The 27,370-nt window shown below is 38.9% G+C and overlaps 1 protein-coding gene across 2 annotated transcripts; it reads right to left on the reverse strand.

Moving 5' to 3' along the window:
* Positions 1-650: 650 nt before the first annotated feature.
* Positions 651-27,171, reverse strand: kiaa0319l (KIAA0319-like ortholog). 2 transcript variants are annotated; one of them, XM_017454405.3, is made up of 22 exons: positions 27,057-27,171; positions 23,542-23,673; positions 23,293-23,411; positions 16,242-16,591; positions 15,717-15,948; positions 13,118-13,216; positions 12,921-13,018; positions 12,737-12,824; positions 11,670-11,762; positions 10,271-10,403; positions 8,428-8,656; positions 7,212-7,335; positions 6,969-7,101; positions 6,674-6,822; positions 6,389-6,540; positions 5,691-5,829; positions 3,944-4,103; positions 3,085-3,227; positions 2,860-2,982; positions 2,671-2,761; positions 2,318-2,406; positions 651-2,231 (listed from the first exon to the last, which is right to left on the reverse strand). In XM_017454405.3, exons 3-22 carry the CDS (start codon positions 23,402-23,404, stop codon positions 2,035-2,037), a joined length of 2,934 nt encoding a protein of 977 aa, XP_017309894.1. In that variant the 5' UTR covers positions 23,405-23,411; positions 23,542-23,673; positions 27,057-27,171; the 3' UTR covers positions 651-2,034. The 2 variants fall into 2 exon arrangements, with proteins under 2 accessions (XP_017309894.1, XP_017309893.1); XM_017454404.3 differs by having other exon boundaries at positions 13,118-13,219; positions 27,057-27,170.
* Between the last annotated feature and the right edge of the window lie 199 nt (positions 27,172-27,370).

The following is a 27,370-nucleotide window of genomic DNA, read 5'->3' on the forward strand; positions in this document are numbered from 1 at the left end:
ACAACTTAATAACACGACACTTAAAATTGGCAAACAGTGCAACAAGTTGAAGTGGCTTTTGTTCATTGCAATTTTTCATGTTTTTACCAACACTTCCATCTCACTCTCTAAACTGAAAATATAAAGCCTGCATGCTTGGACCTGCTCTGCTTCTAATCCCTTTTGAATTGCAGAGATTCAGTAGTGTACCTGTGAAAAATTTGCATACTGCACTGAAGGCAGAATGGGCTCTAATCAGTGTATACTGTGTTAGCATGACACCAACTTCAACTTAAGAAAGCAGGTGGTGCACCCAATGACATTAACCTTGAGTGACAAGCTTACTACATGTTGTATCAAATGCAATATTAAATCCTGGTGGTGCCATTGTTGTTATCTAATATATAATGGGGGTTGTAACATTCTGGAGTGATCTCCTAAAATCCATTTGTGTTAATATCCTAACACTTATTCAGTCTGTGGCACTGTAACCTCTGGTATGCTGATTAGGGATGGAGATCTAGACCTGGAGTTCTGTAAATCTGTTTTATTACAATATCTAAATCTATTTCCTATTGTTAAAAGCCCTATACAAATTAAATTGAATAAGATAAAATAAAACAAGACATTTCTCTCATTTTATAACAATACCCCATACCATTAAACGCACAAATTGTAGAATTACATGATTTAATTAAGATAATCCAGTTTCATCTGATTAAATCACATGGCATAGGGAATCCTTCACTAAAACATTGACCAAGTAATTAAGTAAACCTCTTTGTTTTTCTTCTCCCTGCTTTCAGTGGGGTCTAGATTACCCATACATACATTTGTAAGAACAGCATCAATAGAATCAGTGTACATGGATAAAATATCACAGTTCTTTCAGTGTTTACCATGTGGACACTGAATTCAAGTAGTCCAGTTAATATATACGTCAACACGAAGAACAACACACAAACAGGGGTGTGCTGAACACACACACAAATAAAAATCATAGAAGCCTTCAACAAAGACATTCTTAATCTGATCAGTGAGCATCAACATCTTCCAGAAAAAGAAACCCCAGAAAGATCATCTTCCAGAAAAAAAAACCCCAGAAAGATCATCCAGGAAGATTATGTGTAATGAAAATTGCACGAAAATCAAGTAACCAGTAAAAAGAAATCTAAAATTAGACAAGACATACAATTGTCGTCTATGATCACATGGTCTATATCTTGAGGTGTGCGCCAAGCTCAGTTTCTTTTTCCCCTGTTGATTTTGCACGAGCTTAGATGCAAAGCTGAAGGCGAGGTCCAGTGTTACATCCAGTGTATTTTGATCTTTAATATTGTTATGTCTTTAACATTATGGTGCTCTCTTAACTGCTACAAACCTAAGCAGATTGCAGACTTCACTGTTGTTTGCTGGTGATTTAAGTGACAGATACACACACTGCCAAAAAGGCCAGACAATCTGATATAATACATGCATTATTTTCAGTAAAATAAATCTTTCACCAAACAGTCATACATGCAGTCATACAACTTGGCAAAGGTGGGTGCAGCACTGAGGACAGGCTCTTGGTCTGCACTATTGCCACAAGTGTAGGAAAACTGTCTAGTTAAGGGATGCTCAAGGCAGTGTTTAGAGGGGTTAGGTCAGTGGTTTATCAAAGCTTGATCTGTGAAGAGACTGTCAGACAGGCTCAGGATTGGGAGGGAGTGTCTCTCTCAGAGAGCTACTTGGTTTTGCTCGAGTTTCAAGTCTTTTAAGCAGCCTTTATCATTTGACATATTCATTGTCTCCTTCTAAAATATATTCTCATTGACCCTGTGGGTGAATGGCTCTACGCTTCAAAAAATTCTGACAAGATAGAGACAGCAGCAAGGGAGTGAATGCCCAAGTTACTGAATTAACCTGTCTTCTGGCTCAGATTGGGCAGAGATTCAGAATGGGGTGGCAGTTGAAGAGGCTACACTTAATTCTGTTTCCCTTACTCCCAGCTAAGAGACTTCTAAGTGACATATCATTGTGGCATTGAAGGTCCATTTCAGCAAAGTTTAGTCACTATAGAAACTCCTCCCTCTGCATTTTGGTTCTGTGGGGCCCTTGGCCATTGCGCACGGAGCCGTTTTGGGGGCGTAGCAGGTGACCACGCTCTCGGTCAGTCCAGGGCACACCTGCTTGTCCATCGTCACTGTCCAGGTCTGAATCGGAGTGCATGAGAGCAGATGAAGAGGGCGCAGGTACGGGTTTCAGCCGGGCTAATGGAGAGAAATTGAATACCCAATCATGATAATTGTATTCTGGTAAGTTATTTTTCAGTAATATTTCCATGTAGCAGCTTTACCTGCTCTAGGTGGGTGTAGCTCTATGCTGTCTTGGTCTTCTCCCTCAAGCATTTTGTATCGACTTTTCCGTCTGACTTTTCCTTTGCGTCTGCTCAAATCATGCACACAGATGGACACATATACATTAAATAGATATCTGTCAACATACTGCAAATTGACCAGACAACAAAATACATGCTTTCTCTCCTCATTACTTGCTAATCACAGCTTATTCGCATGTTCCTTGTTAAATGGTGAGTAAAGATCCTCCTACTGTCCAGAAGGACCCTAAACAACATTCTTTCAGAGGTTTGTTTCTCATAAGTAAATCTGATGAAACAATCATGATGATCATCGTTATCCCATCTTTTACCTGTTACAACAGCAGACGAGGCCCCATACAATGGTTGCAATGGCAACCACTATCATGAATGATGCTATTGTCACGTACAACACACTCCATTCTGAAATAGAAAAGAGAAATCCAGATAATTGTACTGAACAAATATTTAATATGTGATGTTTACATAATATGATCATATTTCTAGCATGTGTTCCTCACCACAGTTGCTTTCTCCATCGCCCAGCTCGGTTCTGATGAAGTTTTCCATCCAGAAGGGGTGGCACACACAGCGACGGGTAAACGTGTCACACTCTCCATGGCTGGAGCAGTTTAGCTGGCAAACTGCATACATGATCCACAAGCACAATAAACATTTAGAGCCAATGGTATGATTCCTTCACATATGCAATTAATGGTGCACGTAAGAGTATCACCACTACTAACCGACTGTATCCACACGCCGGGCCTTAAAGACGAGGAAGTCGGTTTTTTGCTTGCGCAATTTGTTACGGAGTCCTGTGGCAACACTGTGACCAGACAGTGGCGAGCGTCCGGGTCCTCCAGACACCAGGAATACTAAACGAGTGCTGAGGAAAGTGAATGTCACATACATACACGCTTTCAATGATCAGTCAGTGGCACAAACTGAATATTTTTCATTTGTCATGGCTCCAGAAACTGAACTAATCACCATTTCTTTATGTAAATCCATGCAGTCAGAAACTCAAATCTTATTACTACAAATGTAATACAGCAAAGATATTTTAATCGGGTGTTCTCTATCATGTACAGCATCAATGTCTTTATCATGGATTAGTGAGTCTGGTATATTTCATTAACAGACATGGCCAAGAACCACCTAATTTCACAGAAACAGGCCACTTAACTAACATGACAGATGACCAACCACAGATCTCCCCATAGCCCGTTAACAAACATGCAAGATTTTCTTGTTTACTCAGGACTAACTGCTTCAAATGAAAGTCTTTAATAACTTTTAAAAACAAGATTATGTGAACTGTTTTTTTTTTTGTTGTTTTTTTTCCTTTTCACTCCACTGGCTATCTCTTGCTCAGAAAAACTCAAAACCAGTGAATGGAACTGTCTATATGTGGAAGTGATGAGAGACACATTCAAGATGCTAAAGCTTGTGGCCAGAAAAGTGTACAACAGATATGAGATGCTCCAAAAGCCATGGGCAAAGTATCTGAAGCTGGGTAAAAAAAACACAAAAAAAACCCCAAAACATGATAATCCTTTGTGGCATTCAAACCGGGGCTTTATATGTGGTGTCTAGACAGACCTGTGCTCATTGAAGGCGCTGATCTCCCGTACAATGATGTCACTGTCCAGTACGCCCAGCAGAACGGCGACCTGCCTCAACAGCATGTCCCTTTGCCTGTGAGACACCTGAGACACAGCCACCTCCAGCACTAGCTCCACAAGGTCTCGCTCCCACACATCTGCCAACAAGCAAAAAGGAGAACTAGAAATTAATATTCTAGTCTTTGTCAACATACTCTCTATTCCCTGTATATGTGGAATATGAGGAATTACCACGAATAATCATTTTGAAATTTTTGTTTCTAGTACCAATAAAAGAAAAGATAAAAAAAAAAAAAGACCAAGGGTAGAGGGGTAGATGCTGAACTGCAAATTTAAACTCGACAAACGTTCCACTCTAAAAAGAAACGTGTTAAGTGTACAAGACACTGAGAAAACACTCTGGCTCCCAAATGGTGCAACAGAAAAGGTCGCAAGTTTGATTCCAGATATAATACAACAAAAGTAACTTTCACTTTCCTAGAAATTTTTTGCCTGATAAGGCTGAAGCATTTCGGTGTTTATTTTAAGCCAAGCCAACTATGGTTGTGCTGCATAACCGCAACTTCTCCCTAAAATAATTTTATTTGATCAAATTTTTCAAACAGATTTAGAGCTTAATTTATAAATACCTTTGACTGAAGAAATCATGAAATCTTTTGACATAAGTATGCTTTGCATAAACATTTGATGACAAATGTCCACAGACATTTGTCCCAACAACTCCCCACAGACCTCTTATATAAGTGCGTTTCACTGAAATGAGTTTCCCGATCTTTCCTCAATACAAGAAAACTGTCCATAGTAATCAAGCACACACTGTATGTGTGCTACATAGGGATTAAGGTGAAAAATGCTATTCCATTAATATCAGCTTGCATTTTCATGGTAACTGCAACTGCAGCACGCCTCATCTTCAACCAGCCCAAGAGAACCCATGTCACACCTCTCTTCATCTCCCTCCACTGGCTTCCTGTAGCTGCCCGCATCAAATTCAAGGCCTTGATGCTCACCTACAAGACCTTGTCTGGAACAGCACCCTCCTACCTCAACTCTCTCCTGAAGGCTTACGTTCCATCACACAATCTGCGATCGATTACCGACCGACGCTTAGTAGTTCCCACTCAGCGTGGCGCAAGGTCCCTTTCCAGAACCTTCACGCTAACTGTTCCTCAGTGGTGGAATGAACTTCCAACCTCAATCCTGACCACAGAATCTCTCACCATCTTCAAAAAACAGCTAAAGACCCACCTCTTCCGTGAACACCTAATCAACTCATTTATAAAAAAAAATAATAATAATAAAAAATAAATAAATAAAAATTGCACTTACACCTCTATTCTGTGCACTTTGCTTCTTCTGGAACTCAATTAACAGATCTTGTATGGTAGTACTACTTGTATTGTTCTCTGCTTGATATATCGCTTTGCTTGTATTTTTCTCATTTGTAAGTGGCTTTGGATAAAAGCGTCTGCTAAATGAATAAATGTAAATATAAATGTAATGTAACTTCTCGTGAATTGATTACAAGTAAACATTTTAAAGTAGTTCAGCCATTCATGACAAGACCAAACTCTTGCACTCCAACAGCCTCACACACCTTAAACACACAGCCTTACATACACACACCCACACACACACACACACACTTACATACACACACCTTTACAAACACCACCATACACCCACACCACCATACACCCACACCCATACCCACACACTCTAACCTGGGTGCACCTCCACAGTGCCTGTGTCGCTGCTGCTTTGGCCCTTACTGTCTATTACAGTCAGAGTGAAGCTGTACTTTCCTGCTACCAAGTTGCCAAGGAACAGCACAGCCTGGTGGTCAGAGTTATTCAGGACATCCTTCCAAAGATAAATCATATAAGAAATAAATGAGATTCACACCCAAAGCATTAGGTTCTTAGGCATACATTTTTGGATATAATAATCAGAGTTTTCACAAAAGAAGGAACCAACAATTTGGTGATATGAAAGAGATATGCAACTAAATATTAAATGTTATTTATTTTAAGACTTATCTGTTCCTATATTATTGCTCGCCTAAAAATTGGGTGGTCTGATATGTGTTCAATCCAAGTTCAACTTGTATATACACAAGTTTCAATCTTGTCTCATATCCATCTTTTGACCTCAAACCCAATTGTCTTTGGTGCATAGTACAAACAAATAAACTGGCCTTGCCATTCCAATAGTTTCAGAATAGACTGTAACTAATCTCGCTGAATTTGTTTACTGCTACTATTAACTGTACATGATACTACAAAATCTGTCACCTTGATATGCTAATGAATGGACACCAGAAGAGGGCAATAACTATCTCCTTCTACCTTTTCCCAATTATCAGTATCACAGGTATGATATGACTAATTCCTCATGTGCTTTTACTATGAGCAGCACTCACCCCAGCTGCAGGACTGCTTCCATCCCGCTTCCAGAGGTAACTGTTCACTCCTTTATCATCAGAGGACTGGGAGCCATCCAACATTGCTGTACGGACAGGTAGGGTGACCGGGGCGCTGGACTGCACTTTGGCCACAGGTGGCTGGTCAAACTCTGATCTCAGGGAGAAGTAAAATACTTTAGAATAGTTTATTGCATGCTAAAATGTTAAAATGTAAGCAAACATTCAGAAGCTTAGAGGCAAATGACCAGCAGGTGGTGTGGTTTTATCATATGAGCTACATACCCTCACGAGCGATCACAGTGACCGTGTCTGAATTTTGCAGTTCCCGTTCATCCGTCACAGTCAGCTTGAAAGTATAAGTTCCCACCTGAAGCCCTGTTAATGTGGCAACTGGGCTATCTGAATTCTCTATCTTCACACCTTCTGGACCCCTGTGTCATCACAAAATTATGTAATGAGGCCACAGATTCACGTACTGACACAACTGTTGTTGTATCACAAGAATACCCATAGGTATTGTTGTGATGTGTTTGTAAACGTGAATAAAAGAGCATCGGACAAATATTATGGTACTGACTCGTTTTTTTCCCAGTGGTACTTGACAATTTTCTGGTCATCACTGCTCTTGCTGCCATCGAGGGTGGTGTGATCCACAGGAAGCGTCAGCTCCTTGTCTGGCCCTGCATCTGCTACCGGTGGCTTGTTATTCTCTAAGGACAGATCATCCACAGCACACATGCTCAGGTATAAACACCGCGGCTGGCTGACCCTTGGTTTTAAGCAGTGCTTCATGGTATTCAGGATGTTTTGAGACACTCACCTGGCTGCACAATGACCGTGACCTGTGCTGTGTCCTGCTGTCCAGATGAATCAGTGACAGTGAGCTGGAAGGTGTAATCTCCCTCCTGCATAGCAGATAGCTGCAGAATGGGTGTCCGTACTCCCTACATGAAGGAATATTATATATATATATATATATATATATTATTTATACAGGCATTAATATCTTCTAAGACATCCGAATGCTTATCTGCTAATTAATTAGGTTTCCTACTGTATAGCAAGACTTTTATACGCTACACCACCCCTTTCCATTGATTTTGCTGAGCAGTTGTATTTACAAGGATTCTATCTTAGTGGATAGGTTTATGAGTATAGATTGAGTACAGAAACAACTCAAGGGGTGAACATACAATTGATGTATTAATGTAATAAAAACAGGTTTCATTTAATTCTTTTGTGGCTATAGTTATAAAAAGTGGGCATATTTAATACATTCAGGAAAGAAGACAGCCTTTAACCAAATATAATTTTCACTATTAATATCAAACGATATTGATTATTTTGTTACCCGTATTCTGACTGTAAAAAGCTATTGGTTTTGGCTACACTGTGCAGTAGATATACTAATAAAGAGGCTACCGTTTGTAATAAAGTGTAACATATAAATTTGTGGTTGTATCGATTGTGTGTATGACTTGCAATTTACACAAATGACAAAACCACAAATCTGCACAGGGTTTAATCAAGATACAATATGTATTATCATCAACAGAGTTCTAGGTTGTTGTTTTTTTAAATAAATACTCTATTTATTGACTTTGCAACATCATTATAGACAAACAAGTATACAAGTATAACAATAACAAGGGGAAAAATAAATAAAGTACTAAAATAAAGTAAATAAGGTGAATAAATAAATAAATAAATAAATAAATAGGAAAGAAGAAGAAGAAGAAAAAAAGAGTTGTATTTTTTTTAACAGAAATTATTTCTGGAGAAAACTCATGCCAAGTCCACTGTTCACCCAAAACTAATAGATACCAATCTACCTTTAAGTTGTGCCATGTTTTTATATTTTTAGAAAATCAGATCTATAAGCATCACTAATTTTTTAAAAATATATTATTTGTAAGGCAACTGCACACAGTACATTAAGAAAAACATCTTTATATATATATATATATATATATATATATATATATATATATATATATATATATATATATATATATATATATTTATTTTTTTTTTACCTGCATCTCCACCACCTTGCCCTTGCTCTCTGGGCTAAGGGACCATTCATAAGCCAAAGGCTCATGGTCGTCTGTGCTCTGGTTGCCATAGAGAGTAATGGAGTTGTGTGGGAGGGTGATGACCTGGTTGGGTCCGGCGTTAGCTACAGGCCGGTAGTCCATCGCCTTGTTGACTGACAGCATAGCTTGGGTTGAGTTTTGAGCACCATCTGAGTCAGTCACTGTGAGGCTACAAACATAAGAATAAAGCAGTACAATAAACAGTGCAAGGAGCCTTCAAGGAGAAATATCAAACAGTTGTAGATTAAAAAGCTTTTTTGCCAAGACATTATAAAAATATGCAGAAAACAAGCTGGTTAGCCATGTATGCAAAAGGCCTGACTAATACAGTCTAATAGTGTTGTATACAAAGCTAAAAAAAAATTTAATAATAGACTTCTAGTAGGTACACAATTAGAACCAGTCTGTGTCTGCTTTAGTTTCATCGACCTGGTGAGGATACATGTAATCTTGTGACTTCATCAACAGTAATGGTATTGTCAAACATTTAAAGGAGCTTAATAAAGTATTCATTCACACTTCAAACAGCAATCCTGTCACATGAAATTGCTGGACTAGAGTTAAGATACAACTCACAATAGTCATTATTGTTGGTAACTGATAATACGTCCTTGCTAGCTATAGGCAATTTTCTGCTCTACATAACCCTCTTCTGCAAAATGAGAGACAAGCAGTGGGTACAAGTGTGGCTGGAAAGCTTCTGAAATTACAGTGAAACTTTACAGTGTTTCTAGTGAGTTTTAATCTGGTGTAATCTCAACCCAAACACCTTGGGTTCCTCTTCTTTATTCTGTAAAGTTGATAAGCGATATAGCAAACAACCCAATCACATTGGCTACAAAGTGTCTCCAGGTACCAAGTTAAATTTAATACTTTTCTTCTCTCTTTAAATGCCACTTCAATTATAATTTAAGGCCAGATTTGCAATGATGATATACCAACATATAAAAACAACACATTTACACATATCCCTGAAAAGGATAAGCGGTATAGAGGATGGATGGATTTACACATATTTATAAAAGAACCAATATAAAAGCAAGGCTTAAAAGCTGCTTGTCTTTATTACAACACATTGTCCAAGCAACAACAATAGGTGGTGCACCTTTCTTTTGAATGAATGCCCCTTTTCGTTATATACAGTATTGTTGCACCTCCAAAGATGATGAAGAACTCATCAATTAGGCAGAGAAAAGAGGAGTGACATGTGATCCTTCCACTAGACATTAGAAGGAAGGAGGCAGCTGCTCACATATACAAAAGCTTGCTAAAGATCCCATAAGAATCAGTTAGCTCAGTGGTTTTCAAAGTGGGGGCCGCCACGGGGCGCCCGTGGGGCCTTAACAATTTGGTGTGAAAAATAAATAAATACATGATTTTTTTTCTTTCTCACTCTCAGACAACCACACACACACACACACACACACACACACACACACACACACACACACACACACACACAATCAATTCCTAGTCATGTAATGGAAAGATGTGAGATGTAATTATTAATAAAAAAAAAGGGGGACATATTCCAAAGTCTGTATTTTTAATGTGTTTTAAAGACATCTTACAAAAGGGGGGCCTCGGTCAAATGTTAATGCCATTTGGGGAGCCTTGTCCTGGAAAGGTTTGGGAACCACTGAGTTAGCTTATGTTATCTGCAATACTTAGGGGAAAAAAATGCTGTGTACTTTAATGAATTAGGGTTCATTCTGACCGTGCTGATGCGATTTTCATGTGTGCTTCATTACTGCTTTTATTAGAATAAAGATAGAAGTTTTACCTGAAGGTGTAGTTGCCAGGGACAAGACTTGTAAGTTTGAGAATGGCTGTATCTGCCGAGACCTTCTCCTCTCGGAGCGGTCCCTTCACCTCTTCCCAGTGCCATGCCACTATTTTATCATCGTCAGTGCTCTCTGGTGGATATAGATTATATATAAATACCATATACTGCATATATATATATATATATATATATATATATATATATATATATATATATATATATATATATATATATAAACTATTCCACTTAGACAGTATAAAACTGTGTTATAATCTTTAACAACAATTATAACATATTAAGGATGTTCAATGAGTGCTACAAAGTGCTACAAATTGTGCTACGAAGCTTTTAAAGAAAATGAAGGCATAAAATCAAGCCAAGCATTTGTTGTTTGTATTTAAGGCATGTTCAATTTAGCATTTCTCTACCAGAAAAGGTGGAAATTGTATATTTTATCAGTTTAAAAATAGTGTCCAAAGATTTTTAACTAGCATCACAGTACAATTCTCAAGATCCTCCAGTAAACCTGTGTAAAATATACCATATGCCACATGGGTACTGGAGTAGTCATTTTAATATCTGCATTAAATTGTTAATGCATCTGTACTATATACCATATCAAAGCTGAATTGCTTCCGGTCCAGATTATTTATTGTTGCTGTCTTGAAAAGATGAAGACTTTTAAATGACTATTAAAAATGTATAAAATGCAGGTCTTTGAAGCAGCTTATAGCACATATACCATTTAGTAGATGGTCACATTATTGTTACACATAAAACCTGACACACTGGACTGTTTAAGACTAGATACGCGTATAGCATTTGAATAATCTAAATTATTCAACAACCAGTTTATGCTGAGGGAAATTTATACAAAAACAGGGAAATTTACACCAGTTGTCACAAAAATGAAAAAAGTAAAAGTGTAACTGTTCAAAATGCTTCTCACTTTGCCGGTCAGTGACAGATTTTTGGTTCACACGTCTGACTTGAAAATGCCATACAGAAATATACTGCCCAGAAATGGCAGCTTAATATAAGGTATTTACATTAAAAATATTTATTACACATTTTTTCCACATGCAAGACACCACTGTACAGGAAATCAATTATAAAAACCAAGAGGGACTATATTTATATTTCTAAGTAGTATTACCACCAATTACAGTGTTGCCTGTTCAGTTGAAGCCCAAGTCTCCACTGTATTCATAAAGTAACCAATCACTGGCCACAACCCCAGAGATTTTGATTACAAATCTATTTATTAGATTTATAAATCTAAATTTATTTTTAAATCACATTCATTTCTATTCCAAGTATTAATAATCATTTCTAAGTATTAATAAAAGGCTATTTAAACAGTGTTGTTTCCACAAGAGCAAAAACTGATACTCACGACTGCCATCAATCACAGTGGAGCTTGTTGGTAAGGAGATCTCCTGGTACTTTGGTGAAACTACAGCAACAGGTGGCTTATTCACTCTTGGCTCTGTGGAGAGATGTTACAAAACATACAAATTACCTTATATGACTTAAGTGAAAGTGAAGTCTAATAAAAAATATTTTATATAATAGCTTAATGAAGAAACTGTTTTCTAAAAATATCATTTAAGCCCTAGTCACAGTGTCAGTTTCTCATGGTGATGTCTCATCAAGACAGTATTTCCTTTTCTACAATGACAATCAATTCATACCGGTTGTAGAGATCATTATAACTAACACTTTTCAGAGAAGACGCTCTTCAGGTTGTTTTCCTTTTTATTCTAATGGGCTCGAAGGGAAGATACAATGAAGTCGATTGTCACGATCTCGCCGGCAGATGGCGCTGCGGCTTTATTACGCAGATTACGGAATGAACTGTTTCCTATGGACACGTGCCTTTATTTTGGTTTTGTTCTCTTCCTGTTTAAGCATTGGTTGATGTTCGAGGGTGTGTCATTATTGGTCCCAGCTGTCTATGTTCAAGAGTGATTATGTTTGTTATTTAAAGCCCTCGTGTTGCTGTACACTTCGCGCAGTATTCATTGAAAAGTGAATGTAGTGGTGAATGCGTTAAGTATGCTAAGCGGTCTTGTTTTTGTGTCCGGTTTCTGTTCCCTGCCTCGAATCCAGTTTTATGTTTAACCTCGATTATCTCTTCCAGTCTAGACCGCGCTTCCTGTTTACTGACTTCAGTTTGAGAACAAAGATGTTGATCTGCGATTGCTTCTGCTTCCACTCCTGTTTTGTAACATCGATGTAACCATAGCAACTACATTTTAAAGACTTTCAAAGCATCCAAAATGAATTTAGACCATAGTTAAAATACTTTTTCCCTGAGCTACACTTGATACAAACTAAAAATGCTTCAGAAACATTGCTGATGCAAATTGGCGTGGTGTTTTGCTGATCACACAAGTAACTGTTTTTTTGCCATGTCAGCGAGTTGTATTTGGCAACCGAACAAATAGTAAAAGCAGTCACCTGGTTTAACTGTAACATTGACATAGCCTTCACCATGTGCACCATCACCATCCACGATCACCTCAAACTCATACAGACCCACAGTCAGCTGAGGAGAAAATAAATAAATAAATAAAAATCACTGCTTTGATTTCTTTGTATTGGAATATTTGTCTGAATGAATGAAGAACTAATTCTTTTTAACCTTGCTCAGTTTGAGTGTGCCACTATGTTTCCCTTCCATTTCTCCACTGTAGTCTTTAGGGTGCGTCCTCAAACGCCAATCAAACGCATAGTTAGTCCCTAAATGCAGAAAAAAAAAAACCCCATGTCATTCTACTATTTAATGAAGACACCATCATTACAGTGGAGCACACAAGTGATTCAATTGCTGTATGTTACCTTGAGGGGGTGCTGGCACTACAAAAGCATTCAACTCCACTTCACTGCGTGGAAGAGTGACCTCCACATCGTTGCCCGCAGATACCACCAGCTCCTTCACTGCTGTGGAAACAAATCAGGATCTCTATAGATTAAGAAAACAAGTGAAATGCAATGTAAAATTATATAGTCTGCACATCACCCCAGTTAGAAGAATGAAATCGGACCCTGATTTGTCTGAAACCTGAGTCAACTGAGAGTGACATTTTATTACTGTATTTTTGGTGGCGCTTACGTAATGTCATTTTGGCATGACGCTGTCTCAGTTTGATTAAAAGGCAGAGATTTGATAGCTATGAAGGTTCCTGTAAGGAAACAGGCTTTCAGCTTCGGATATGCTTTTGAAAGTAACATACAGTACCACATTACTAGGTTACCTACCCATGTTAATGGTCATTAAACCTGAAAGGTCCTTTAAATGGTAACAGAATAAAGTATCGTTGCGGAAAATAGAACAAATATTCTGTGAAAACAAAAGCCTTTTCTGTAAGAAATGAATAATATAAAACTTATTCGTCCACAACCTACAGGACTGTTAGAAAATCTTTTGATGATGTAGAAAATATAAAATACGAAATTGATGAGGATGAGAATAAAAGGTGCCATCACACTGCCACAGCTATATCTTTTTTCAAGCGCTTGGGTGAGTTGCCATAAGACACACACACACACACACACACACACACAAGGTCAGATAGCAAAGTCTGTCAGTTTATTCAAAAAGAGGAGAGTATATACACTATCAGTCAAAGGTAGAGACACACTCAATCTTTACTGACCCCCCCCCCCCCAACCCCCCAACCCCTTACACACACACACACACACACACACACACACACACACACACACATTTTATAATGATAATAAAGTCATTAAAACTCTGGAGTAACACAAATGGAACTATGGGAATTATGTTGTGATAAAAAAATCAATCCAAAATAAATAAAAATAACTTCATATTTTAGCATCTTCAAAGTAGATGCCCTTTTCACCTAGAATTTCTAGAAATGTATTCTTGGCATTTTCTCAAACGATTACTTGAGGAATCCCACTGAGATGCTTTTTAAACAGTATTAAAGGAGTTCCCATCTATGCTCTACACTTATCGGCTGCTTTTCGGAATATTTCGCTCAAGTGTCGCCAAACTTTTGACAATAGTCAGATATTGTATATCAGACAATAGTTTTCATTCTTATTGGGTTAGACCCAAATCATCAGACAGTCATGTGCCTCAGCAACAGTGTGCTCATCAGTCAAGGTAAAATACAGCAGGGCCGTGAATGCAGAAGTAGCATGTTATTGCAAGATAAGAGAAACTAAGAAAGAAAGACATATTACTGTGATATGGAGACAAGAAAAGGTTACAGTGTTCTCAAGAAAGAGAGAGAGAGAGAGAGAGAGAGAGAGAGAGAGAACTCGGATAAACTCTTGATCTTAAGTAAGAGAGCGTGCCATGGTGAAAGGCAGCTTAAAGCCTCCACAGACTTAGTCCTTCCACCCCAAAGGAATAGCAATATACGCATAATTACTAAAAGAGGCGCTGTGCGTTAAGAGGCATACACTCGAGAATATACACATGGAGCGAAAATAAAAACTAATAGCATGAACATGACAACTGGTAACACAGTGTCTATGGTCCAATAACCCCATCCTCCCCAGAATGTAGAGAACCAGGAAAACCATGAATCATCTGTTTAAGGAGGAGTAGCTATGGACTCGCGCATATGGTAATGCTATGAGATTGGTAATGCTAGCGTAGTTATTAGGAATGTAGAAGCAGTGAGAGGTATTCAGGATTTTGCAGACCCCACCATGCTCAGCAGTGAGAATATCTAGGATCAGACGGTTCACTAAATTTTGTAAGTTTCTTGTTAATCAAAGTTAATACTTCCTCAGTATCATAAGCCAAACACAAAAGCATGTAAGTTAACCCACTGATTTTATTCAACTTGGCTGTTGTACCCCCTCCTAGAAAATAGACCAGCCAATGTTAGCACCAGGAGTGGTCCACAGGTATATATGATAGCAGGATATGTTTTGACATCTTTAAAAATTGGCCAGATTAAGGTACCTCAGAAGGCAGCATTCTTTGCAAAACTCTGATTTGGACACATCCTGCTTCTGAATACAATCTTAGTGGGCAGAATTTAAACCCATACCCAGTGGATCAAAAATGCCCAAGGAAGTTTCCTCCTGCAGAGTAAGCCCTTACAGTTTTACAAAATATAAGGCCCTTTTCCCTCCTACATAGCAGATGGTGCCACCTGTTACTATTTTCTTTACAAAATATGCTTGGCCTTTTTACATTATTATTATGTTATTATTATATTATAGTATCACTATGGTCTCAAACCTCTGTTTAAAAGATATTAAATAAAAGAAAGTCACATAGTTTTAACAAAATGGACCAATTATTTGATATTACATCACATTAATTTATGACTAAGACAGATGCATCACAGCAAATACTGACACAGTATAGTCCCAGTATAAATTCTTGTTGTTTTTATTGGCTGCACTAACAACAAATTAAACTCAAATGTAACGATGTGTCTCATACCGGGTGGAGTTCCTGCTGGGGTGGAAGAATGAGGTGACCCAGAACTGCTATTGGAAGATGAATGATCCATATTGTCTTCTGGCACTGTTGAATTCTGCCATGATGATGAAGCTGCCTCCTCTCCACTGCCATTGACAGGCTCATTCATCGCTTTATTGGCTGACTCAGAGAATGCAATCCCACCGACTGCACTTGATGGTGTTGTACTGAAGGGCTCAGGTCCCAATTCATCCTAGATTAAAGCCAAAGAACTTAAACCTACAACTTGTGTAAGTCCTAACAACCATATTCTGTATTATGTTAAATATAGAATTAAAGCATAAAATAAGAGACTTTTCAATGTACAGGGTGGGGACCAGGACCAGGGTGGGGTGGGAGGTTGGTAGCGGGAGGGGTTATAGTGGGGATTTATGTTAAAATAGTTTGATTCATTATATATGTTGTTTGTCTCTTTGTGTTAACTTGTGAATCAATAAAAGTGTTAATTACAAAATGCAAAAAAAAAAAAAAAAAAAAAGCACGTACATAATTGCTGGATTTATGCCCAGGCCCTCCACCATCAGCAACCCATGCCTGCCGTGGGATTCTTCCCTTCTTTGACTTGCTCTTGTCAAGCAGCTGCAGGATGCCCAAAGAATTGATGTGAGTCAGTGGCAGCGCAGAGATTTCACAGCCATTGGGCCGAGCGCACTTCAGCAGGACACAGTAGCCTCCGAGGCTCCACACTGCACTGCACGAGGGCTCCAGGCAGCACGATTCCCAACACTGAGTGCCACCTTCATCCACAGCCAGTGGCTGCCAGCCTAGCCCAATCACACTGCTGCAGGGGATCCCCAACACACCACCTGACACCCTGCACATACTCGCTACCACCCCTGCAAGAGGGAGAGAGAAGCAGAAAAAAACTTGTATCTATTGTAAACACTGGTGGAATTATTGGCACCATTGGTACATACAGTGTGAGCAAAGAGTCCATGTTGTTGTTGCTGATGTTACTTATCCATTTCTTAAAATGGTCTCTGCTGCTTATCTTCATAAACTTACAGTGAAAATGAGATATTTAATCCTTTCTGTGAGATGATTCATTTAAAAAAAAAAAAAAAAGGCAGATCTGAAACCTGTTCACACTAGATCACTTCTGGTGCTATCTACCCTTGGGTATTTAATAGGGTTTAGGTTAGGAGACTGGAATAGTCTTTTTGTGTGGATTTGCAGGTATGCTTCAATTATTTGTCCCTACTGATCCAATCCCAATACAGTTATAGTCTTCTATTAGGGTGGTTTTTTTTTTGTTTTTTAATGTTTTTTTCTAAAAAAAATCTCTGGTATTTGATGGAATCCATGATGTCACGCATAATAACAGCTATCCAATCCATTTTCTATACCAGCTATCGGTCTCAGGGAACCTGGAGCCTATCCCAGGGAGCATTGGGAGCAAGGCGGGGTACACCTTGGACGGGGTGCCAATCCATCGCAGGACACAATCACATGCACATTCACACAACCATTCATACACTACAGACACTTTGGACATGACAATCAGCCTACCATGCATGTCTTTGGACTGGAGGAGGAAACCGGAGTACCTGGAGGAAACCCCGGCAGCATGCAACCTTGCAAACTCCACACACAAAGGGCCATGGCGGGAATCATTCACAAGGTGTGAGGCGAATGTGCTAACCACTAAGCGACCGTGCACCCATCATAACATCCTGGCATCACAAATCTAATACTACGGTCAGTCAATTGGGTGGGGCTTGGGCCAGGCAGAATGTCAGTTTTACGGTTAACAGATCAAAACAAATTCAGAGGCCTACACAAATGATATTAAGCTGTTTTTGTTTATAACTGTGATATAATGAAGAATTTCATCAAGAGTCTGAAAATGGCTTTAGATTTCAAGACATGCCAGTTACAAAGAAACTGGTCAAAACAGCCATGGAATAAATTAAATCCCTGAGTTTTCAGGATTTTAACCTCTTACCTAGTTTCATTTTTCTTCAAAACAGGCACTTTAACCAACATTAAGTCAGGCTTATCTCCCCACTGGCCAAAAAACATTATTTAGCTTGCTTCATTATTATTGTAGTCCAACTTCATTACTACAATGTGACGTTACAATCTTGCAGGCTAATGTACTGGCTACCAGGCCTGAAGACATTCTTCCCTCCATTGTATCCCTCAACTAAACTGGGTTTATAAAAAACAGACATTTAACATTTTTTAGCATTCTGTATCCTGTGTAAATGTGTTATTTCTATGGATACAGAAAAAGCCTTTAAGTTCACCTCCAATTTCCTGTTTCTCTGGGGTATAAATATGAGCTTAGTCACCCTGCAGCATGAGGAAAATCAGCAGACGAAAGAATACACAAACAAAATAAGACACACACACAAAAAGGTTATTCAATTTAGGAAAACCTCTGGCTTCCAGATGTCCTTGGCCACCTTTTTATACATACATACATACATACAGTATCTCACAAAAGTGAGTACACCCCTCACATTTTCGTAAATATTTGATTATATCTTTAAATGTGACAACACTGAAGAAATGACACTTTGCTACAATGTAAAGTACCGAGTGTGCAGCTTGTGTAACAGTGTAAATTTGCCATCCCCTCAAAATAACTCAACACACAGCCATTAATGTCTAAACCGCTGGCAACAAAAGTGAGTACACCCCTAAGTGAAAATGTCCAAATTGGGCCCAAAGTGTCAATATTTTGTGTGGCCACCATTATTTTCCAGAACTGCCTTAACCCTCCTGGGCATGGAGTTCTCCAGAGCTTCACAGTTTGCCACTGGAGTCCTCTTCCACTCCTCCATGACGACATCACTGAGCTGGTGGATGTTAGAGACCTTGTGCTCCTCCACCTTCCATTTGAGGATGTCCCACAGATGCTCAATAGGGTTTAGTCCATCACCTTCACCCTCAGCTTCTTTAGCAAGGCAGTTGTAGTCTTGGAGGTGTGTTTGGGGTCGTTATCATACTGGAATACTGCCCTGCATCCCAGTCTCTGAAGGGAGGGGATCATGCTCTGCTTCTGTATGTCACAGTACATGTTAGTATTCATGGTTCCCTCAATGAAGTGTAGCTCCCCAGTGCCGGCAGCACTCATGCAGCCCCAGACCATGACACTCCCACCACCATGCTTGACTGTAGGCAAGACACACTTGTCTTTGTACTCCTCACCTGGTTGCAGCCAAACACGCTTGACACCATCTGAACCAAATAAGTCTATCTTGGTCTCATCAGACCACAGGACATGGTTCCAGTAATCCATGTCCTTAGTCTGCTTGTCTTCAGCAAACTGTTTGCGGGCTTTCTTGTGCATCATCTTTAGAAGAGGCTTCCTTCTGGGACGACAGCCATGCAGACCAATTTGATGCAGTGTGCGGCCTATGGTCTGAGCACTTACAGGCTGACCACCCACCCTTTCAACCTCTGCAGCAATGCTGGCAGCACTCATACATCTATTTCCCAAAGACAACCTCTGGATATGATGCTGAGCACGTGCACTCAACTTCTTTGGTCGACCATGGTGAGGCCTGTTCTGAGTGGAACCTGTCCTGTTAAACCACGGTATGGTCTTGGCCACCGTGCAGCACCTCAGTGTCAGGGTCTTGGCAATCTTTTTATAGTCTAGGCCATCTTTATGTAGCGCAACAATTCTTTTTTTCAGATCCTCAGAGAGTTCTTTGCCATGAGGTTCCATATTGAACTTCCAGTGACCAGTATGAGGGAGTGTGAGAGCGATGACACCAAATTTAACACACCTGCTCCCCATTCACACCTGAGACCTTGTAACACTAACAAGTCACATGACACCAGGGAGGGAAAATGGCTAATTGGGCCCAATTTGGACATTTTCACTTAGGGGTGTACTCGCTTTTGTTGCCAGCGGTTTAGACATTAATGGCTGTGTGTTGAGTTATTTTGAGGGGACAGCAAATTTACACCTGTTATACAAGCTGTACACTCACTACTTTACATTGTAGCAAAGTGTCATTTCTTCAGTGTTGTCACATGAAAAGATTTAATGAAATATGTACAAAAATGTGAGGGGTGTACTCACTTTTGTGAGATACTGTGTGTGTGTATATATATATATATATATATATATATATATATATATATATATATATATATATATATATATATATATATATATATATATATAAAAAGGTCGGACAATAGAGAAACCGATGGACTAAGACATAGTATGACACTGTATGAACTGTAAACACTGAAGGCCAGGAAGGGGGAAATGAGAATTTTCCATTTCATAACAAGAGCTGCTTGTAACCTTTATCACAGAGCACTTAAAGCTTAGTTTTGTTCACTTAGCTACAATTAGTAACTAGTTTCCTTCACAAAAATGACAGGATGTGACTCTGCAGCATGTTCTCAACTTTGTTATTCCTCTGCCTCCAAAACAAACTGCTTATACACACACACACACACACACACACACACACACACACAACACAGTACCGAAACAAGCTGCATGCAGCATATTATGCGATAGCTATTACAGACACATTGATGGCAGATGAAGGCCCTGGGGATTTTATTTAGAGATGGGACACACTGCAAGTCTGTTTTCCAATTCCCCCTCCATGCGAAAGTTTCCTTCTCATGCACAAAGCTACTATTGTCCTTCCTGCATTGAACTCCTCAGCCTGAGTACCATCAGTCGTTGTGACTGTAACAACCATTCTAGCACATCTAAAGTCAGCAACAATATAATATTAGATAAGAAAATGTAATTACTTGCAATAAACCAGTTCAGACTGAGCTGAATCTTTTCTGAGGTGACCTGCAATATACACTCCTAAATAAACCACTGGTTAGTCTGATTTCAACTTTTTTCTTTTTTGTTTTTTTTAAAACACCTCTAACAGTGATTTACTATAATTGCCACAATCTTTAAATGAGTGACATCTCTGCTGGAACCATGGAAACACAGCACATGTCTCTCTCCTTCTTTCTCTCAGACATATAGTATGTATAGTATTAATGTGAAGAGTGATGCAGGTGGGGATATTACTTCAGCTCAGCCGGATTATTGTGGACAGAGGGACAGATTATTGGTCCTGTTTAATAGGGTTGTGGGGAGTTCTTGCTGACTAGCGGATGCTCTGTAGTTAACAAACTAGTGTTAGTTAACGTGAATTTACATGAGCAAGTCAGCACTAATCCACGCTCTCTGATAACCACCAGTCCTACAGTTTCACCAGAAACTGAATTCTCTTCAGGAGACTGAGCTGCTTTAGTGTCCCTATTCTACATAAAACACAAATAAAATTTATTTGGCTTGGTTTATTATTTAAGTCAACCATTCAGCCAACTTTATGTATGAAGGAATACCAAGTAAAACACAGCATTATTACATGGCTTACAAAAAAACTGAACAGGAAGAACAACTAAATTAGAATATACAATATACAGGGTTGTGAAAAAGTATTTCTTCTGTTTTTGTGTATAATGCATACTAAATTGTTTCAGAAATTAAAACAAACTCTAAGATAAAACAAAGGCAACCTAAATAAACACAAAATACAGTTTGTAAAAGATAATGTTATTTAGTGAAGCAAAAAAGTTATCCAATACCAACTGGGTCTGTGTGAAAATCTATTTGTCCCCGTTGTTGTTAATTTCCCAAATCTATTAAACTGCATTCATAATGAGGTTCAGCTGTACTAGACTCAACCAGGCCCGATTACTGCAAACCCTGTTCAATCAAATCAACACTTAAATAGAACTTTTTCAACAGCATGAAGTTGGTTAAAAGGTCTTACTCTGTAACACACTATGCCAAAATTTAAATAAATTCCAGAAATGATGAGGAAGAAGGTGGTTGAAATACATCAGTCTGGAAAGGGTTACAAAGCTATTTCAAAGGCTCTGGGACTCCAAAGAACCACAGCGAGAGCCATTATCTCCAAATGGAAAACTCAGCACAGTAGTGTTCCTTCCCAGAGGTGGCAGACCGTCCAAATTTCCTCCAAGAGCACAGCAACTACTCATCCATCAGGTCACAAAAGAGCCAAGGACAACATCAAAGGAATCACAGGCCTCTCTCGCATCAATAAAGGTCACTGGTCATGACTCCACTATCAGAAGGACACTGGGCAAAAATGGCATCCATGGAAGAGTGGCGAGGTGCAAACCACTGCTAACTCAGAAGAACATTAAGGCTCATCTGAATTTTGCCAAAACACACCTCGATGATCCTCATACCTTTTGAGAGAATGTTCTTTGAAAGATGGTCAATTAAGTCAAAAGTGGAACTGTTTTAAGATAGGGGTCCCATTACATCTGGCGGAAACCAAATACAGCTTTCCACAAAGAGATCATCATACCTACGGTCAAGCATGGTGGTGGTAGTGTGATGGTGTGGGGATGCTTTGCTGCTTCACGGTCTGGGCAACTTGAAGTAATTGAGGGAAACATGAATTCTGCTCTCTACCAGAAAATCCAAAAGGAGAATGTCCGGTCTTCAGTCCACATGAAACTCAAGCGCAAGTGGATTATGCAGCAAGACAATGATCCAAAGCATAGGAGTAAATCCTAGAAGTAAGTGAAAGACTGATCTCCAGTTATTGGAAGCATTTGGTTGCAGTTATTGCTGGAAAAGGTGGCACAACCAGGTTCCAAGTTTAAGGGGGCAAATAGTTTTTCACATGGGTGATAGGTGTTGGATAACTTTTTTTTTGCTAATAAAATATTTGAAAATAAAAACTGTATTGTGTGTTTACTCAGGTGGCCTTTATGTTGTATTTCATTTGAGGATCTAAAACTATTTAGTACGAGATATACACAAAAACAGAATACCTTTTCACAGCACTGTACAATGTTGACTGTGCGCAAAAATACAATATAAAAGGTATATGGTATCAGTAGTTCATTCTCTTAAAAAAGATATGTACTGTATCTTTTTTCCCACATTTTTAAATTTTTGTGCTTCAAAAATAACCGTTATAAGATCATGATTCATCTTGAGCTGATTGGTTTGATTCAATGCTTCAAAGAATTCATTTGAGAATTTTTTTTGAAAAACAAAATGAATGCCAAATTTACTTTCTAAATGACAAATGTGTCGCTGAAAAAAGTGGCCAGTATAGAAAAGGAGGCTAAGATGTCCATTTAAAGCTAGGTTTGAAAACCTAGCGGCGGCTGTGGCTCAGGTGGTAGAGCGGGTTGTCCACTAATCGTAGGGATGGTTCGATTCCCGGCCCATATGACTCCACATGCCGAAGTGTCCTTGGGAAAGACACTGAACCCCAAGTTGCTCCTAATGGCAAGTTAGCGACTTGCATGGCAGCTCTGCTACCATTGGCGTGTGAGTGAATGGGTGAGTGAGACACAGTGTAAAGCGCTTTGGATAAAAGCGCTATATAACTGTGTCATAAAAAAATTAATAAATAAATAAAAACAACAACATATGGCATGATATTCATAATAGACTTTATATAAATTTGCCACATTAATTAAGGCTGCATGAACCATGTTAACACCACATACATATGATCATCTGCAAATAAAATCTACATAAGTGAATGCAGCTTACCAGCAGGAGGGCAGAGGCAGAACAAACAGCCCAGAGCCATGAGGAAGAGCTGACTAGATCTAGTCCACTGTGGCATACCACCAGTCTGTATTCTTTCTATTGCATGCAGCATCTTGACACTAAGACCAAGGATCAAGATGTAGGAGTAAATCAATTTCACAGGATAAATATGACACAATTTGGCCATTTGGCCAAAACAGAAAAATGGGAAGTTATGTGCAACAATAGTAGTTATTATACTGAAGGTACCTTTCTCCAAGTGGAAGACAGAAAATGGAGGATGGTGGGAGGAACAGGGTAAGAAGTGAAAAGGCGTCCACACCAGCACCTTGAGGGACCACAGCAGCATTGCACTCCTACACTGGGAGCTTTCAGAAATATCTGAAACAAGCATATGTAGGAAAAACAATCCATTATCCAAGTTGTGTTCATAAGGATATAGTGAATCACTGGAAGTAAAACAACCCTGTGTTGTGATAAATGATAATGCTGGGATCTAGACATACAAAAAACAGCTGCCAAGTCTAATGCAGACCTGGTTAGTTAAATGATAACCAAGTGAAGTTTGTTTGCCCAGCATACACAGTGTTGCTTCGGGAGATCTACACTGTTACAACTTCTCCTGCACCTTGGTTGAAAATTGCACAAGTTTTAAAACATAATAAGAGAAACTTTTCAAACAAACTCACATCAGAGTGCTGCTATGAACAATTAAGCCACAAATCCACGTTTGCAAGTAAAAGAGCATGAAAAAGAAAACTGGACATTTGCAAATACGTGAAGAACAAATGAAGAAAGACCTTCTGAAGCCTTTCATTCACTTCCTACTCTGCAGGATGTGGCTGTGTCATTAGATTAGAATCTCATCTTTATTTTTTCACCCACGCAATACAAGGAAAAATGTAATAAAACACACTTCAGGTCTTGTTGAGGTAACTTGCAAAATTTTAAACTAATGTTTAAAATCTGACTCACAGTCAAGCAACTTGTCTCTAAAATGTTTTCCTTTTACCAACAAATTTTGATAAACATCATATACATCATATTATACCACAGCACAATTGAGCTCTCAAATAAGAAGGCACTGATTAATTTTCTACAATAGCAACAATGATTATATATGAAGCTTTAAAATAAATTATAGATTCGTATTAATGCACTCGCTCTAATACAATCTAACATGGTGAGGGAACAACTATCTAAAGCTGCTATAACACAAGTAATAACAGAATCTAACTTGTTTCAACGACAATCGATAGCATTAAATGCAACTATAAGCGGTTAAAAAATGTGACTATTATTAAATTGAAAAAAAATGTACAATTGTAATCAGTGGAAGACTGCTGTGGTATATGAGGAATAAAATACTTTGTGCTCAGTTGTTATAGGAAAATAATCCAGTTTGGAGTGGTAACGGTATCCCACCATCCAGGGTGGATCATTTTCCTTTAATGGCATGGCCCACTGTATGTTATTCCTTACTTAATAAACAAAGACAGGGCAAAGAAATATAAGAGATTAATTACGCACATAAATGGTTTCTGTGTAACTGTGTTTAACAGTTCAATCAATCAATCAGTGCAACTCAAGAGTGTCTCTTATTACCAAAAGAAAGCATTTATGTGACTTATTATGTGACTGTTTGAACAAAGCCAAGACGATAATTTTGCATAAGTGGAAACAGAACATGCCATTTACGAGTTTGTATACATTTACACAAAATAATATATAACATTTAATAATAAACTAGGAAAAGTGTTGGCAATGCTACAAAATGGTTTGAATCTACACTTTAACAAGGGAACTGGATTCAAGATGGACTCATGGTGACACAGCGGATAATGTAGCCTGCTCACAGCTCCTGGGTCCTTGTTTCATTCCTGAGCCTATGTTACTGACTCTGAGGAGTTCTGCATGTTCTACTCGTGTTCACATACTCTATACGTTTCTGGACACTGGACCATTGCAACTATATTTGCTTTTTGAACATCCCGTTCCAGATTTAGTCCTTTTGCTGTTATAAAAACCTCCACTCTTCTGGGAAGGTTTTCCACTAGATTTTGGAACATGGCTGTGGGGATTTGCTCATTCAGCTACAAGAGCATTAGTGAGGTCAGGCACTGATGTCATGTGTGGAGGCCTGGGGTGCAGTCAACCTTACAGTTCATCCCAAAGGTGTTCAGTGGGGCTGTGCAGGACACTCAAGTTTCTCTCCTCCTCCAAACCTGGAAACCACGTCTTCATGGACCTCACTTTGTGCACAGGGGCATTGTCATGCTGGAACAGGTTTGGGCCTCTTAATTCTAGTGAAGGGAAATCTTAACACTACAGCATACAAAGACATTCTGTACAATTGTATGCTTCCCAACTTTGTGGCTACAGTTTGGGGAAGAACCCACATTATGAAGGTGATGGTGAGGTGTCCACATACTTTTGACCATAGTGTAAATGTACTCCAGGATCTATCAGAAAATACTATGCTAAATTGCCCCAGGTGTGAACGATGGTGTGTGCATAGTGCCCTGTGATGGACTGGTTGCAGTCCCACTTTATGGCTATAGGCTGGGATACACTCTGGATCCACTGTGACCCTGACCAAGGTAGTGCAACACCTCAAAAGGGTTTCCCTTATGGTACACACTTTCCCAGTAGTGCCTCATGTTTCTGAACAGTGATACACCTCGAAGAGTAATACTGTGCACATGGACCATCTGAGAGATTAAAATACCCGACATCTGAAGCATGAAACTGCAGATATGCTGTACGCTTGACAAGAACAGACAACATCAGTGTGTTTTAAACCTACTGCATTCATAGGCAAAACCAGATTTTACTGCGTAATATCTAAATGTTGACTGGCAACACTGTGTAAGATACATGCATACAGCTAATATATCCATGCATAAGACATTACACTGCAGGTGTATGCGTATGTAAATGGAGGTTTTCTGAAACTGAAGTCCAATAATCAGACAGTTGTGCTTCACAGGAAACAGTGTGTACAGAAAAACTGGCTTAGACAGTTTCAATGTAAAGCTGATCACAGCAGCGGGTTAAAGCTAACGGCATAATGCAAAAGCGGAGAAGAGATCCGTCTTGGCAAACTGTACATCCCAATCCCTTCCCATCCGTCCCAGAATGGGTTAGAAAGTCTACATCCTGCTCTTTTTGAGAACTGAGTCATCTACAGACCACTCTCCTCTGCATAATAAACACAATAATGATCACTGATCAGGTTAAGGGGAACAATTTTGTGCTGCTTAACAAGTAAGGATGTGTTAAAAACACTGACAGAGTGAAATAGTGAGCCATGCTTTTACATTAAACAGATTATCATTATTATTTTTACATTTGGTCTATTTCTATTACTATTATTATTATTAAAAGTATAACAAATTCTACATGTGTAAAAAATGGTTGACCTCATATAAATAAAACCTTCGTATGCAGGTGATCATGGAAAGTTAGAGTAAAATGTAGCCTAATAAATAAATAAATAAATAAATAAATAAATAAATAAATAAAATAACCCGTCATTGTCAACACGCACCATGAGGTGTTTCGTTATTTCACAACATCCTGAACCACACATATGATCTGTCACAATAATCCGAACAGATCCTGGTTGCTAACAACAGCTGTTTGGTCCAAGGCTATAAACACCTCAATGCGCAGGTAAATATGATAAACCATCATCATCATTCACACAGTCACATCACATCACATTATTTCTCATCATAACCTGGTGAAAGAGTGTCCCTCACCTCTTCAGTGAGATCTCTAATACCGGTAACGATTCCGTGCCATTTGTGCTGCAGGTTTTCCCGATGCCTGTGTGCGTACCGACGTCACGCATTTCTCCTGCACCGTCACACGGAAATACACACAGCGCATAGACGAATCTACTTCCGCCCTCACCGACACCTGCTGCAATGGCCGTATTTTAGCTTACGTATCTTAGCAAATTGCTAGAAGTGTTAAGCAATTTTTTTCAGAAATTTCACATTTATTTACTAGAAACAAATGTAAGTCAGTTAATTTAAACAAGCTCGTATGAGAATGTAGTCCACGGTGTTGT

Source organism: Ictalurus punctatus, chromosome 24 (assembly GCF_001660625.3).
Source record: "Ictalurus punctatus breed USDA103 chromosome 24, Coco_2.0, whole genome shotgun sequence".
Taxonomy (NCBI): domain Eukaryota; kingdom Metazoa; phylum Chordata; class Actinopteri; order Siluriformes; family Ictaluridae; genus Ictalurus; species Ictalurus punctatus.

Bases quoted from the DNA above. Each gene is read 5' to 3' on its own strand.
- kiaa0319l (XM_017454404.3), bottom strand. From the start codon at position 23,404: ATGCTGCATGCAATAGAAAGAATACAGACTGGTGGTATGCCACAGTGG. The intron at 13,220-15,716 runs GTATGAGACACA...TTGTTTCCACAG, and splicing joins CCCAGCAGGAACTCCACCCG to CAGTGAAGGAGCTGGTGGTA. The intron at 12,825-12,920 runs GTTAAAAAGAAT...TTTTCTCCTCAG, and splicing joins GCACACTCAAACTGAGCAAG to CTGACTGTGGGTCTGTATGA.